General features: G+C 43.4%; 1 protein-coding gene across 1 annotated transcript; it reads right to left on the reverse strand.

Moving 5' to 3' along the window:
- Nucleotides 1-6,383: 6,383 nt before the first annotated feature.
- Nucleotides 6,384-10,219, reverse strand: hus1 (HUS1 checkpoint clamp component). Its single transcript, XM_076081721.1, has 8 exons — nucleotides 10,087-10,219; nucleotides 9,235-9,362; nucleotides 8,743-8,919; nucleotides 8,459-8,566; nucleotides 8,258-8,332; nucleotides 7,760-7,859; nucleotides 7,091-7,225; nucleotides 6,384-6,806 (listed from the first exon to the last, which is right to left on the reverse strand). Exons 1-8 carry the CDS (start codon nucleotides 10,169-10,171, stop codon nucleotides 6,724-6,726), a joined length of 891 nt encoding a protein of 296 aa, XP_075937836.1. The 5' UTR covers nucleotides 10,172-10,219; the 3' UTR covers nucleotides 6,384-6,723.
- Nucleotides 10,220-17,203: the final 6,984 nt, after the last annotated feature.

The following is a 17,203-nucleotide window of genomic DNA, read 5'->3' on the forward strand; positions in this document are numbered from 1 at the left end:
ACAGCGCCCCCTATTGAGTAGCCCCAACATTGGGTTTCACCTAGCTGTATGAAATTTGGTACGTATGTGTAACATGATGGGACGTATAAAAAAAAATCATCTTGGAAGTATGCCCTAAACCAAACATGAAGCTGGCCATTTTTAATTTTATGACGTTTTTTGACCATTTCAAGCCGCCGTACTTTAACGAACTCCTAGAGATTTGACCCGATTGACATCAGATTCGGTCAGTATGATCTTGAGACCTTGGCAGTGAAAAGTTCTGAAAAGATCAAAAAGTTATTGAACTATGTATCCGTGGCGTGGCGGCAAATAAACAACATTCGCCATTAAAGAGGAAGTTGTTGTAACTCGGCCGTACATTGTCTAATCTGCTCCAAATTTCTCATATGTCATAACATCCTGACCTTGTAGACATTTGTATGACAATTTAGAATCATAGTAATAGTTCCACCTTGTGGCAACAGGAAGTTATGGGTTGTTTACTTTGACATCCTGCTCCTCACAGATTAATCAGATTCCTCTCAAATTTTGTCAGAAAGGTCTTAAGACTTTGATAATGCTTCATTGTGAAGATTGTAAGAATTTGTTAAAGGGCGGTTATGTGGCAGCTCGGCGAATTACGATACTTCGCCATGAACAAAATAAACTGATGTAACTCGACTCCACATCATCAGAACTTTTCCAGATTTCACAAGTTTGATTAGACTCCAGGCCTGAAGACATCCACAGGCCAATTATGTATAATAGTCATAGCACCACCTACTGGTGACAGGAACTTAAAGTCTCTATACTTTGGCTTGATTCTCATAGGTAAATCAGAATCACATCAAATTAGTGTCACCAGCTATATACAATATAAGTATAAATATATATCTGAGAGAAAAAAGTGTATATATATATATATATATATACATGTGAACATAAATCTATAGACAATGGCATGAATTGTAAGTGGTGGTAATAGTGAAGTATAACTTATTTATTGTTCATGAGAGTGATGGCCAGTGGAAAGAAGCTGTTCCTGTGTCTGGTGGTTTTGGCATACAGAGCTCTGTAGCACCTACCAGAGGGGAGGGGTTGGAACAGCTTGTGTCCAGGGTGTGAGGGGTCTGCAGAGATCTTTCCAGCCCGTTTCCTGACTCTGGAGAACAAGTCCAGGATGAACGGCAGGCTGGAACCAATGATCCTCTCTGCAGACCTGACAATCCGTTGCAGTCTGTTCCTGTCCTGTTTGGTGGCTGATCCAAACCACACAGTGATAGAGGAGCAGAGAACAGACTGGATGATGGCTGAGTAGAACAGAATCAGCAGCTTCTGAGGCAGGTTGAACTTCTTGAGCTGGCGCAAGAAGTATAACCTCTGCTGTGCCTTTTTCCGGATGGTGTTGATGTTGGGAGCCCACTTCAGGTCCTGGGAGATTGTGGATCCCAGAAACTTGAAGGTCTCCACAGCGGATACAGTGTTGTTGAGTATGGTGAGGGGGGGCAGTGTTGGGGGGCTCCTCATGAAGTCCACTGTCATCTCCACAGTTTTGAGCCTGTTAAGCTCCAGGTTGTTCCGACCACACCAGAGGACCAACTGTTCAACCTCTCGCCTGTACGCAGACTCATCACCGTCCCTGATGAAGCCGATGACCGTTGTGTCGTCTGCGAACTTCAGGAGTTTAACCGTTGGGTCCTCTGAGGTGCAGTCGTTGGTGTAGAGGGAGAAGAGCAGTGGGGAGAGCACACACCCCTGGGGGGCGCCAGTGCTGATAGTCCGAGTACTGGATGTGATTTTTCCCAGCCTCACCTGCTGCGTCCTGTCAGTCAGGAATTTTTGTGATCCACTGACAGGTGGAGGCTGGCACAGTGAGCTGGGAGAGTTTGGGTTGGAGTATTGCTGGGATGATGGCGTTAAACGGACCTAGAAAAAAACAGTCCTTTCAGCAGCTCCCTGGGTTCTAATCCCAACTCTCCATCCTGACTATCTAATAAAAGGCAAAAAGCCAAAAAATAATCTTAAAATCGTTACAGCCTATATTTTGAATAGGTATTTAATAGAAAAAAGAAATTTAACCACGAATAGTATTAAAAACAGTTTATTTTTTACTAAAGGAAATAGATTTACAAGGATTTTAGAACATCACATGTACGACATGTATAACATCACATGTATCACATGTATAACACATACATGTTTAGGCTTGTTCAGTAGGGATGCTGACAGTGGCACGTCTCCTGGAACTTCCCCTGTCTGCTGCCAGGTTGAACCACCTCATTGCGTGTTTCAGAATCTCATCATCTGTGGCGGCACCTGAGACATGATTCTTTCTGACGGCATCTGTAAACACACAAGCGGATGATACAAGACCTCATGAACCCTCAGTGCAACATATAGCAGACATGCAGTCTAAAAGCTAGTGGCTGTCTGACATGTAAAGGTTTGCTATGCTATATTCAGAGCTAATATATCATATAACTATTATGTAAAGATATAGTCGAGTAATATGAATGAGAAAATTAAGTTGCTATTCAAATATTGAATTTAGCACCGTTAAAAGGAGACGATCTGGGAAACATACTAATTTGTAAGTTTGAACACTATTTAAGACCTCTGTTACTTCAAACTGTTTTCATTAAATATTAGTTACTTATGCAGGAGCAACGTTGATTGGCTGAGCTGCATCACATGATGTGATTCACTACCCGACTAAGCCTCTGCTGTTAAGTTTCGTTTCACAATAGTCACGTGCTCGCCCACTGACCAATCACAGCACACTCTGCACCTCGCGGCAGAGCTACACATGGACACTGAGCTGCACGTAATGCTGACGTCATTATAGGCCGGCTAGCAGGCGCTGATACTTCAAAGAATACGCCCAACATGTCAAACTAAAGATCTGATTGGTTGAAGACTATGACAATCAACAATATCGTCCCCAATCACTTAAAGTGCAAAGGGCTTCACTTGTGAGTCTGCAGGCCTCGGGCCTCTCTTCTTACCTAGAGACACAGAGGTGAAATCTGATTGGATAAAAGCTCTACTTAAAACAAGCTGCACTGGAAGCAGAGCAACTGAGGAAGACAGTAGCTGTGCAATGATAACATAAGATAATGGGAAAAATATTTTATAAATTATAATACATGTAGTGTATTTAAGAAAAAATATTAAATTATAAAATAGATATAACTTTGTGATTCTGTTTAGGCCAGCAGAGAAGGCTTTGCAGGCCCTGAAGGCCAGGGGCGGACGGCTATTGGGGATACCAGGGGAAATCCCCGGTAGGCCGACAGGGTTGGTAGGCCGACGGGCTTGAGCTGGTCCAATACCGGCCGCCTCCATCACCAACCGGCCCTCGCTCTGAGATCGCCGACCCCGACTGTATTCTATGCTTCACAGAACACGTTAAATTTACTCTAATACTTAAAGTCCATAATCACTGACTGAGATTTATACTACTCCTTGCGATCTGTATTCACACTCATGGTTTCCATCTGCGAGCCGGCAGCACCCCTACCAGTGTTGCCAACTCCTCAGTAAGGAAAGTAGCTATTGGCTGTCCTAAAAGTCGCTAAATGACGTCATCGCCTAATTTGCATAATTGTAATGAGCGCTGTAGAGAGAGGCGGGAACAGCGGCGGCTTTGCGCATGCGCGATTCATTTGCAGTCTGGACACGGAGAGTGTGGGTCTCCTCTTTCTGCAGCTGGGACTGCTGCACGAGGGGCTACTGTGAGACTAATCACCTTTGAGTGCTTTGAGGCGACGGAGGGGCTCACGGTAGCTCCCGTGTGCCGAACGGTACGTGCTTTCACGTCAGAGTCAAAACACCAGAAAAGTCTCCAACAACACCAGAAAAAGTAGCTAGATTTGTCGCTAGTAGCTTTTGACAAAAAAAGTCGCCATGAGGGTTTGGAAAGTCGCCAGATTTAGCGAGAAAGTCGCCAAGTTGGCAACACTGACCCCTACACACACACCCAATCACACACCCAGCATGCAATCTGCCTCAAAGAGGCGGGTCTATGAAGCAGTTTAGCCAATGATGCTTTAATGCTGATTGAAGATATAAATGATTGACATACAATTTAGCCAATCAGCGTCCTCAAATAGATTCAGCTTGGGGCAGAATCAGCTGCGCGTTTCCGTCCAGACTAGTCTCTACAGGCGAGCGCGAGCGCCAGCGCGAGCACTGCTCCTCCAAGAGCCGTTTGAGAGGAGAATTTTGGCGGAGAAACTGCACAATCAGACAGCAGACTAGCGGGAAAGGGAAGCAGTACATGCGAAGCTTCTCCACTAGCTGAACAACAGAGAGGTTTGGCTAGCTTGATGACGTCATGCTAATAACTTATTTAGCTTTTTAAAACAACAGGGACAGATCCAGCACGGACAGTGAGAATCGGAGTGAGAGACATGAAGCACCTGCTGAGAAATGATATATAGTTATAAATACATAATTATATGTGTGTTTTATATTATAGTGAATATTGTTATACGATATATATATTATATTATTATATGATATATATATTATATTATATGATATACAGTTGTGTGAAAAAGTGTTTGCCCCCTTCCTGATTTCTTATTTTTTTGCATGTTTGTCACACTTAAATGTTTCAGATCATCAAACAAATTTAAATATTAGACAAAGATAACACAAGTAAACACAAAATGCAGTTTTTAAATGAAGGTTTTTATTATTAAGGGGGGGAAAAAATCCAAACCTACATGGCCCTGTGTGAAAAAGTGATTGCCCCCTAAACCTAATAACTGGTTGGGCCACCCTTAGCAGCAACAACTGCAATCAAGCGTTTGCGATAACTGGCAATGAGTCTTTTACAGCGCTGTAGAGGAATTTTGGCCCACTCATCTTTGCAGAATTGTTGTAATTCAGCCACATTGGAGGGTTTTCGAGCATGAACCGCCTTTTTAAGGTCATGCCACAGCATCTCAATCGGATTCAGGTCGGGACTTTGACTAGGCCACTCCAAAGTCTTCATTTTGTTTTTCTTAAGCCATTCAGAGGTGGACTTGCTGGTGTGTTTTGGATCATTGTCCTGCTGCAGAACCCAAGTGCGCTTCAGCTTGAGGTCACGAACAGATGGCCGGACATTCTCCTTCAGGATTTTTTGGTAGACAGCAGAATTCATGGTTCCATTTATCACAGCAAGTCTTCCATCACACTACCACCACCATATTTTACTGTTGGTATGATGTTCCTTTTCTGAAATGCCGTGTTACTTTTACGCCAGATGTAATGGGACATACACCTTCCAAAAAGTTCAACTTTTGTCTCGTCAGTCCACAGAGTATTTTCCCAAAAGTCTTGGGGATCATCAAGATGTTTTCTGGCAAAACTGAGACGAGCCTTTATGTTCTTTTTGCTCAGCAGTGGTTTTCGTCTTGGAACTCTGCCATGCAGGCCATTTTTGCCCAGTCTCTTTCTTATGGTGGGGTCATGAACACTGACCTTAATTGAGGCAAGTGAGGCCTGCAGTTCTTTGGATGTTGTTCTGGGGTCTTTTGTGACCTCTTGGATGAGTCGTCGCTGCGCTCTTGGGGTAATTTTGGTCGACCGACCACTCCTGGGAAGGTTCACCACTGTTCCATGTTTTCGCCATTTGTGGATAATGGCTCTCACTGTGGTTCGCTGGAGTCCCAAAGCTTTAGAAATGGCTTTGTAACCTTTTCCAGACTGATAGATCTCAATTACTTTGATAAACCACAGTTAATTTATGTTTTAACAGAGGGAGGGGGGGGGGGGGGCGGCCAATCACTTTTTCACACAGGGCCATGTAGGTTTGGATTTTTTTTTACCCCTTAATAATAAAAACCGTGTTATTTACTGCTTTTTTTCGTGTTGGAATAAAAGTTAAATATTTAACTGCAAAGTAGTAATACGTGTTTGATACCTTAATTTTTTTGCATTAAATCATTCTGGGATGTTTGCTGAAATTGATTGGATGTGGCACAGCCCTACAGAGAACATGTTCCACCAGCTCCAATGCGTATAACCATCTGATACTAGCCCAGAGTTAAGCATATTCATCAAGCAAACTATACCTACCTTGGAGTGTTACAATAGCCAGTATCATTTTATTCAATGTGTCCATCCAGGCAAATTGGTGGATCCAAATGTTATAAAAAAAAAAAAACATATGATGTAATTTCTTTGTAATCATCCAAAATAATGTTAAGTGTATGGATATTATTCCAAGTCTGACTGGTCGATACGTGCGATGCATTGAGTGGGCAACGCGGTGTATTGAGTGAGCCGGTCTGACAGTAACTCCCGGGCCACATTTTTCCCCCAGTCCGCCCCTGCTGACGGCCCACTACTGCCAAAAGGAGATATTGGGGCAAAGTTGTTTGCAAAGAAAAAAAACTTAAATCAATACATTTGTCATTTTTAAACATGTTTAATACCAAGAACATAATCTGAACAATGAATGTGTTCTTCTATTTTATCTCAACCGTCCAAATCCTCCTTGATAAATGTGCATTTACCAGCATGTCCTCACTACTACCACAGGTCAAGTCTTCCTGAGGACCACTATGAGACCTGGAACCAGCTTCAGTCTCGTTAAAGTAAAGGACAGACTCCCAGATATTGTGAGTTTTGCCTCATGGGGTCCACGTGAAAGATGAATCCTTTGCCACGTGAGGAAAGGTTCACATCCCTTTTTTCACTTCCCCCAAAGTCAATGAGCAGAAATCACGTGTGTTGTGTGCAGAGCGTCTACGCCACAGCAGGGATGAAATACTGCAGCGACACATCTTCATGCAGCAGGATCAGGTGGACGACCCTCTCATGGACGATATCTGAGGGGATGAGAGCAAAATATGATTTAACATTGGATTAAAAAAAAAAATAAACATCATCCAGAGGCGGAAATTAATTTTCAATGTGCTTGCCGTGTTGTTGGGGGGGCCAGACTGCAATCTCCGAGTTCAAAAAGTGAACTCAAAGCTTCATGTGTTAAAGCTGCATTCTGTCTAATGTCCACCAGGGGGCGACTCATATTAATCCAGAAACATAATTGAAGGTATGTTGCTGATGTTATTAAAATATAAGTGGCTGGATGAGGAGCTGTGGGTGGACTTACTGCACATGGCCTTGCTGGGGTTGACCTGCTGTCCCACGAGGAACTGCTGCAGCTTCCTGATGTCCACCCGGGCCTGGACCATGGCCTCTGGGTCCCTGCTCTGAGACGGACCACCATCCTGGGAGGCGTCATCGTCTGGAGGGACAGGAAGCAGAGAAGGAAGGAGGGAGGGAGGAAGGAAGGAAGGAGGGAGGCATGTTTTTTTGACAGTTCAATGTTGTAAAAACTAGTTTTGACATCAAACTTTGCATCTACGCTGCTATCACTTCCCATTCCTAGTCCCCATTCATGCCAACAGTGGCAATTCTAACGCGCTAATGTTTAGCACTTATAATGTTCACCATTTTAGCGTCACATCTTAGAATTATTTGCGGATTATAACTTTTGCAGGTATTTGTTCATAAATCAAAGTATTGGACCAAAAAAAGACGTTGAAATGCATGAAAAGTCAGATTATGATCAAAGTGGTTACAATTCATCCTCTGGGGACCATGAACATCTGAACCATCCAACAGTTTAGACATTTCACTTAAAAGTGAACCTCTAAAAGGAAAAGTCAGTGGGTTGAATCCTCTGGGGACCATGAACGTCTGCAGTAAACTGGACCAACGTGTTGGACTGAGTGACAAACAGCCGGCATGTTTATAAAAACAGTGACGTTGTTTTTACCCCACGGAGGGTTTCCCAGGTCTTTGAAGTGAGTGGTGACAGAAACCAGATCAGTCTCGATCTTCAGGTTCATCTCGCCGGTCAGGTTGGCCTCCATCACCTGATCACACACACACACACACACACACACACACACACACACACACACACACACACACACACACACACACACACACACACACACACACACACACACACACACACACACACACACACACACACACACACACACACACACACACACACACACACACACACACACACACACACACACACACACTATCTATCAGTAAAAACCTCTACTTACACCTCCACCAGACAGGCTTTAAATAAAATACAGGTAATCAAATAAAGACACAAAGTGACTAAACTAACATTCACTCACTTCTCCTGGTGACTCACTTCCTCACGATATCTAAAACAACGTTTATACTCTTCTTCATGTTAAATGGATCTGGGGTTGTTGTTTTAGAGACGTTGGGAGGAACGTGATCCTACCAGGAAGTTAGAGAGGTTCTTCATTCTGTCCACGACGTTCTTCATCGTCTTCAGAGGAGGCAGGTAGATGCTCACCTGCAGGGGGGGGGGGGGGGGGGGAGGACAGACAAAACAGCAACACGTCTTCAGCACTGCACTTGTAGTTAAGGGACAAATAACAATAACGTCCACCAGGTGTTTGATCAAGTACACGTCACTCACGTCGAAGTCTGGCATGCTGGGTTCTTTGAACTCGTGCCAGAGCCTCCGGGGGATGACGTCTACCGGGATGTCGTGAGTGACGACTCGACTGATGCTGGACATGGTGGGCTGGACGGGACGATCGCTCCGTTAGGTCGACAAAGAGATCAACACTTCACTTAATATCGACGTTCTGGAAGCCCATTTCAGTTTCGTACAAAATACGATTAAATAAATAGTGAACTGGCTTCATTAAGATGCTCTACAATCGTCTGTCTGTCTGTCTGTCTGTCTGTCTGTCTCACCAGCTCGGCGGCGATGGTGAGACAGGCGCAGTGCTTCTTGGTCAGTTTCACTTTGACGGCCTTGGCGCTCTGGACCGTCTTCAGGGCTCTGGACAGGTTCTCTGGCGTCACCTCCAGACAGATCTCGTTGTCCTCAGAGGAGACGCCCTCCATCTGGTACTCGTCGAAGAAGTTGGCCTGAAGGGAAGGAAGGAAGGAAGGAAGCACACACCAAAACTCAAATGTCAAACATTCTCTGGTTTCAGCTTCTTTGTCAGTTATGATCGTAAATTCAGAGTCTTGAAGAGAGAGCTGAAGGAAACACAGCGAGTCTCAAACGTCCATTGAGGGGAGAGAGAGAGAGAGAGAGAGAGAGAGAGAGAGAGAGAGAGAGAGAGAGAGAGAGAGAGAGAGAGAGAGAGATTCTTTGAGATGTGATCAGAGGTCTCATCTCTGTCGTCTTCATCCGGTGACGGTTTCCTGAAACAATGGAGCTAAAACCTGAACTCTCACCTGGGACAGTTCACACCACATGCCGACGCCCCCGTTAGCGACTTTACCCGACAGAACGAAGAACAGGTTGTCTGGAGTCAGCCGCAGGACGCACATCTTCGTCAGCTTGGAGATGGTGGTGACGACTCCTGGTGAGGACGAGCAAAGTGAACACACACGACGATCAGCTGTCGTTGTTCTTCTCTCCTTCAATAAGAAGTCTTCTAACTCTTTTATCTACACGTGAACTGATTCACACAAAGTGTCACATGACAGAGTCTTGATGAACTTTATGAGACAAACAAACACAGTTTTCACCAACGAGAGAATTATAGAGCTGCAAATAACGAATATTGTTTTAAAATCGATACTTTTTCACGTCATTATTTTAAAATGTAAATTCTGCATTTTTAATCTAATAATCTCATGTTTACACTAATACAACACAGAAGAGCAGCAAGTCACATTTTATACAATTATTTGATACATAATTGGCATTAATTCAATTGTTTTCCTGAAAAGAATATATATATATATATATATATATATATATATATATATATATATATATATATATATATATATATATATATATAGTTTTAGTGTGTGTGTGTATTAGTGTAATAATTAATAATCATCTCAGGACTGATTCACTACAGGTGAACAACACATTTAAAGTTTATTTTATAACTACTTCATGATTTAAAGTGAGCCGAACAGAACACTGTCTCCTACACGTCACAACACTAAGACGTGTTTGAATAAAATGTCTCGTGACTTTGTTTTTAACTTCTTCTGCACAGAAAAGTGAGTTTCCGGCGGAAGTCTGGTGAAGCCTAACCGGTTAGCATCGTTAGCTCTAAAGAGACTTACGGGTGAAGTGGTTGAGACACGCGACGTCGATGATCTTCCCTCGAAACTTCATGATGAGTTGTGACTCAGTGACACGTGACCTCATGAGAGCTTCAGGAGGAGTGTTTTTAAAGCGCACCGCGTCTATTGGTCCGTCTGCGTCTGAGGTCCGACGGGAAACATCAGCCGACGTCAACAATTCCGATTAATTTAGGAACAAACAAATAAAAAACCTTAATTTAAAAAATGGAATGTAGTTTAGAAAAAATAAATATGAATCTTAATACATTTTAAATATTCACACCAGAGTGGAAACAAATCAAAACATGGAAGTAAAGTCTCAAAAGTATAAAATAAAATATTCTTTCTTAACAGCGTGAGTGTGAAGAATTAGAAGTATTTCTGTGGGACAAATAAAACAAAATAAATGTTTTATGCTTCGTGGGAGGAACTAGACCCCCCCCCCCCCCCCCCCCTCTGTGCGTGGTCTCGTGAACGCGCGTCGGAGGAGGAGGAGGAGGTGAAGCCGGCCGCGCGCCCCCGTTTAACAGACGCTCATCCAGCAGCATGAGGACCGACAGAAACCTCAGAGCAGCAGCGGAGAGAGGAAGACCAAAAGAAGCAGCAAAGATGAGAGAGATAGTTCACATCCTGGCCGGACAGTGCGGGAACCAGATCGGGACCAAGGTAGACCCGAACCTTCTCAGTCTCATGTATGTCAGTCCAAGTTATAGTCCTGTAAACACTCAGGCTGCTGAATAAACAGCAAATAAACATGAAACACATTATGCAAACCAACAATGAGTCTAAAAAGATGTTTATTGTGTTTGAATATTTCACTCTTTTATTCTGAAGGCCTGGTTAAGTAAAGGTTTTATAAACATCCTGTGAATAATTAATTTACATAAATGTGTCACTGATATGAAAAGACATTAAAATGACTTCTTACTGATTCAGCAGAACTCGATTTGATTTGGTTTAATGGCAAACTGCATGTTACTGTGATAAACGTTTCAACTAAAACTAAGTTTGAATACTTAAGTTTGAAGAAGAGTTACTTGGACCAGGAGACAACCACTAGCTCTTTTAAGTGAAGCCAAAGCTTCATGTGTTAAAGCTGCATTCTCTCTAGTGACCATCAGGGGGCGACTCCTCTGGTTGTATAGAAGTCGATGAGAAAATGACTCTACTCATCAAATTTATCTCTTTATATTTCATCTCACTAAAGTACAAAGAACAAACTACGATGAACATGATGTGAAGATGGAATGAAAACATGAAAATAAAAGATATATTTGTGTATTTATTGAGTTCAGGTTCAGATTTTATCTTCTCTTCCTGTTTGTTACAAGCTAATCTGAGTCTGTTATAACATGAGAAGAGGCTGGTATTGGTGGTAATAAGGTAACTTCATACATGTGACATTAACTCCCACTGTTATTGAGAAATATGAGTAAATAAAGTGCAGAACTCCATCGTTCCACAGGGAGGAGCTGCAACAGAAAGCAAAGCAGAAACGGCCATTTAAATGTGTTCATCTGCTGTCATGTTGTCATGAACACAACTCATCTGTAGAGACACTTTAGGGTCAGAACACATGAAGGAACCAAAGGACTAAACTAAATCCAGGTCCAGGTGGAGTGAGGAGTCCAGATCCTCTGATCAGATCCAGAGGATCACAGAGATGATGGTGGACTCACTCTGAGTGAGAATCCTTCCATCTGAGGAGAGAAGAAGAAGAAGAAGAGATGAATTTGCAGAGACTCCCTTCATCAGCTGTCAGTCAGTGATGCAGCACATCCAGTAGAAAGAGCAGCAGGACTTCAGTCCCTTCAGCTCTCATCTTAACGTATTGGAGTGAACACACTGAGCTTCAAGCTCACATACCTGCAGACACTTTGGACATCAAGTCTGATCACTCTGCACATTTCACTCAAGTACACAGTGGAGATAAAGAGCTGAGGGTCCTGAACGCATCACGACTGCAGAAACAGAGAGGTGTTCACTGCTCACTGTAATGATGGGTGCAAAGCTGATAAAAACCACAGTCTCAGTGACATTTGAATGTCTCATCTCTTTGAAATATTCCAATGAGAGAGAACAGATCAGATCAGATTGATGAATGAGGACCACTGTCTCTGTACATGTTGAGATGCTGTCAGCTGATAAATGTTGTGGAAATGTATCATATGGTTCTTTTAGCTATCATTTTTTTCCACCACAAATGCTGACGAGGATGGGATCGGACGAGTAATCAGGACTCCGTTAGATGACAGAAGCGCAAATAATAGTTGATTCCTCCCTGGAGGGTGAGAGGCTGTCCTCAGACGGGGTTCGAGATTGCCGCTCCGATCCTGGAACTGGAAAAAGCATCCCACTCGGTGAGAGATTATTTTGTGATGGAACAGACACTTTGATGGGTAAACTTCGGGCTCGCACATTTAGGGGGCTGGACATTTAGAGTCCTAGTGTAACTTGAAGTTTTTATAGAGGTATGGTGTATCCTTTCAAGTTGATTGATTGGACCAGATCGTTCTTAAAATTCTGAGACAGTTAACTAGAGAGAAGTTGGTAAACCGGTATTCTCGCACAGAAAGGGTGGCGGACAGACGTGTCCTGGTGAACTTGTAGTATTTAAAAAAAAAGATTTGGTGTATCCTTTCAAGTTGATTGATTGGACCAGATTGGTTTTGAAGATACCAGAATCAGCAGTATCTAGAGAAGGTGGGTGGTAAAAGTTAAAGTTAGTCTGAGCCTAAGCAGCCTGATGCCAAGGTCTTATCTCCAACAATAAAATACATGTGGGACAAAGATAATCAGACGGCCAAACAATTGGAAAATGGACAAAATTGGGGTTCCCTGGAAAAGGCAACTTTAGCCTAAAAAAAAAATTGGATCAACTCAAACCGTGTCTGGAGCAGAGAGGACAAGGCGAAGCAGAAACAGATGAAGGAATGTCCAAGAGGTAAAGAAAGAAACAAATATATTTGAATAAGACATATACAACTGATATTCAAATACATATACAACTGATAGAAAAGGAAAATATACTGCTGAACTTTGTTTTTTGTTTTTGCTTTGTTTTTTGTTTTACATGGTCGAGTGGATCCTGATCTGGCTCCGCAACGCCGCTGCTGTATGCTCCCCAGGCACAAACAACATTACAGCCAAAACCCACCAGTCAACACTCCGAGGATGGAGAAGGACGAGACTCATCCAAATCTACAGGCACCATGTCAACGCTCACAACTACAGCCCGTCCATGAACACTGATGACAATATGACTCTGGATTATCTGAACGCGAGACAAAGAGAAAGAAGACGTGAAGAAGAAGAAGCCATGACTCATGTGGAGAGTTCAAAGAGCAACTTCACAGAATTCAAGAGAACTTTTACCTCCTTTGTGCGTTATTATGAAATATCTGCGGCATTCGCACCAGCCGTATAACCATGCAGTGACAGCCCTGACCGAACTTTGTAAAGAGGCTTTTACGTCATCCATGAACCTGGAACACATCACACCTAACAGAGTTGTGTGACATGGAAGACTGCAACATGCAGAACAACAACAGACAACAAGCAAAGACTGAGTTTCGTCAGCGCAAACCCGAGGATGCCCAGCTGACAATGGAATCAAGCCATGACAGGCGAGGAGGAAAGGACGGAGACAACAGGGGCAAAGGAGGAAAACAGAGGGGCAGAGACTTTGAGAAACACACCAGCTGAAAACTTTGTGTGCCAATCAGGGTTATGGTTAGGGTTAGGTTAGGGTGAGGGTTAGGGGGTTAGGGGGTTAGGGTTAGGTTTGGTAAGGAGCGTGGCCCTCCTAAGAGGGCCGCGAGGGGCACTGGCACAAGGGGGCTGTCCTTTAAAAAGGCTTTAATAAAAACCCTGTTAAAACAATTTTATTAAAAACAGCCTGGCAGCAGAGCAACCGCCAGCGGGACAGGCAGAGAGGAAATGTTAAAAGGGGAAGGGAAGTTAAAAAGCGGGCAAACATGGGACAAAGGAATAAAAAACACAATCATACACAATAACTCCCCAATGGATATATAAATAAAATGTATAAATAAATTCATTTTATATAAAAAGATAAATTAACATATAATAAATGTATATACACAAACACCACCTCTAAAACTTTAAAAAGATAAATAAATAAATAAGTGCTTTAAAAAAGATAAATTAACATATAAAAAATGTATATACATACACACACACACACACACCACTTCTAAAACTTTAAAAAGATAAATAATTAAGTAAGTGCTTAAAAAATAAAAACATAAAAGTGAGATAATGTGTAAAATTATGCCCAATAACCCCATCCCACGTCCGCCGTTGGATCGGGAGTAAAAGGTGGGCCTCGTCTGCCTGTGGGGAGAGGGGAGGACATAGGGTGTGTCTCCACCAGGGGAAAGTTAAAATAGATAAATAAATTAAAAGATAAGATAAATAAAAATAAAAATAAATAATTTAACAATAATATACAATTAAAAGGGTTAAAAAGGTGAATAAGACCATGCATAATATATTAAGACCACATGTGACAGACAAATATAAATATATTAATAAATAAATAGATAAATACACACACATGTATATAAAGGAAATGCCATGGTGGAGATATAATGGGGGGTGAGAGAAGGCAAGGGGATGGCAGGCGAGGCTCCAATAAAAACAGACTGGGTGTTAATATTTTTCATTCAGCCAATGCGGGTCTATAGTTCCCAGTCTGTGGATCCATTTCCTCTCCGCTGCTTGCCGCTGCGCCCTGCTCCACCGCCCGCTGCTCTCCAGGCCCACACTTTGGAGACCGTGTGAGCCATGGAGTTTAAAATGTGCATATAGGACGCTCGTGCCATTCCCACTATTGATCATATAACGGTGCTGTTTAATTCTAAGATGCAGCTCATTCTTTGTCTCTTTTTTATTTATTTTTTTATTTATTTTTTTTGTCTCCCCCACATATAGTTTGTGGCAGGCCCTGCATCTGAGAGCATAAACCACATTAGAAGCTGTGGGTGGCAGGGCCTGCCCCAAGTTAAAACCGAGTCTGCTCTGGGGGTTAAAAACGTGGGGGAGACGCATAAAACCGATCTCCGAACCTCGAAGCGCCTCCCTCCTGGTCCCTTGCTTGTTGAGGTCAGTGTGGACCAGGATGTCTTTGAGATTTTTATTTCTACGAAAGGCGGAGATCACCCGGCTGTCCTCCAGGGCGGCACAGTGTTCCCTCGTCCCCTGAAAATTGCTTTTGATGGTCTTGAGCAGGTTATGGGTAGCCTCTGAGAATGTTAAAATCAAGGGGATGAGGGACTGGGCAGGCGGTTGTGGGGTGCCGGTGCCGCCTCTGAAGGTGTCGGCGACCTCCGCCTTAATCGTTCTCAGGAAGCGCTTCGAGTAACCCCTGAGTCTCAACGCGCCAAAGAGGGTGCTGGTCGCCTCCTCCACATGGCCAGGGAGGGTACAGATCCTGTGGAACCGGATCAGCTGAGACTTGATGAGACCTCTGTAGGTGTGTTTGGGGTGATAACTGGATTTATGGAGGAGGGCGTGGCGGTCCGTTTCCTTGAAGTGAACTTTCGTGGCCAGGGTTTTGTTCTGGTCGCTGGATTCTTGGAAGAAAACCCTGGTGTCCAGGAACTCGACCGAAAGGTGTTGGAGGTTATGTTTGAGTTTTATTTTCGGGTGATGTGCATTTAAAGTGTCCAAAAATGTGTGAAAGTGCTGTTCGGTGTGGTCCCAGAGGCTGAAGATGTCATCCAGGTACCGGAAGTAAAGGAGGGGTTTGTGCTGGAGTTTGAGAAAAGCCGTTCTCTCCCAATGGGCCAGGTAGATGTTTGCATACACCGGAGAGTATTTCCAGCCCATTGCACACCCGCACAACTGGAGATAGTGTTTATTGTTGAATGTGAAGTCGTTCCGAGTCAAGGTGATGTTGAGAAGTTGGATTATTTCTTGATCAGGTCTGTCTGGGTCGGGGTATTTATTAAAAATGTCTTGGATGGCAATGAGGCTGAGTGAAGTTTCAATATTGGTGTACAGAGATTCAATGTCAATGGTGAAGAGAAAGGTATGACCGGGTACCTGGAAGTTTTTAATTTTATTGATGAAGTGATAAGTTTCCTGAAGATAACTGGGGTGAAGTTGAGAAAGCGGATTAATAAAGTGGTCAATATATTCTGTGATGTTGTAGGACTCGGAACCGCAATCGCTGACTATCGGGCGGCCGACCGGAACCACAGAGGGGATCGTCCAAGTCTCCGGAGGCTTGTGTATCTTGGGGAGCAGGTAAAAGAGGCGAGGCCTGGGCTCATCAGGACCGTCCAGGTACTGTTTTTGTTTTGAATTGATGTATTGTTTGTCATGTAGGCTATGTGTAATGTCCCTAATGAGTTGTTGTGTTTCTAACTGTAATGATTGCGTGAGTGGTGCATAATATGTGTTGTTATTTAATTGTCTGTCTGCTTCTAATATGTAGTTATGTCTGTCCTGTAAAACAATCTGGCCCCCTTTGTCGGCTGGTTTAATGACTATGTGTTTGCTATTACCCAATGTTTTAAGAATGTGTTTGTGTTGCTGGCTAATGTTAGGCTGCGTGTGTGCAAGGGGGCGCCATCGTGTCAGTGCTGCTAGATTTTTCTGAATGAGTTGGGTGATCTGAGGTGAGAGGGTGTTTCGGCGTGGTTCCCAACAGGACGGTCCAGTGAACGGGACAGGCTCTCGCCTCGGTGCTCCCCAGAAGTGGTCTAACAGCTTTAGCCTCCTGTGAAAGTTGTGGAGATCCCCTCTGAGCTCAGGTCGGGTGGGGGGTTTGGGTGTGGGGATGAAGGTGAGTCCTTTTTCCAGTATCTCCAGCTGTGTAGGCGTGAGGGAGAGAACGGAGCAGAGGTTGGTTATGTTAGATGAATGGGGAGATGTGTGGTCACATTCCTCCCCCGTTACAAGTTTAACTGCTGTTTCCAGTACCCGAACACCATCTCCGCCGTCCGGGGTGTCCAGTGAATCTTGTCCTTAGTGACCTGAAAAAGAAGAGGGCTGATTTCGGGTAAAAAATGAAATTTACTGGAAATGGTGGTGTTGAGAAAGTTGAGAAGTGACTGTTTACGGGAGTTTAAAGAGGGAGAGAAGTTAATGA

Source organism: Anarhichas minor, unplaced genomic scaffold (assembly GCF_050575085.1).
Source record: "Anarhichas minor isolate MPS153535 unplaced genomic scaffold, ASM5057508v1 ptg000086l, whole genome shotgun sequence".
NCBI lineage: Eukaryota > Metazoa > Chordata > Actinopteri > Perciformes > Anarhichadidae > Anarhichas > Anarhichas minor.

Coding starts and splice junctions, on each gene's coding strand:
- hus1 (XM_076081721.1), bottom strand. CDS start 10,171: ATGAGGTCACGTGTCACTGAGTCACAACTCATCATGAAGTTTCGAGGG. Junction 9,363..10,086: donor GTGTCTCAACCACTTCACCC/GTAAGTCTCTTT, acceptor CGTCCTCACCAG/GAGTCGTCACCACCATCTCC. Junction 8,567..8,742: donor TCACCATCGCCGCCGAGCTG/GTGAGACAGACA, acceptor CGTCCCGTCCAG/CCCACCATGTCCAGCATCAG.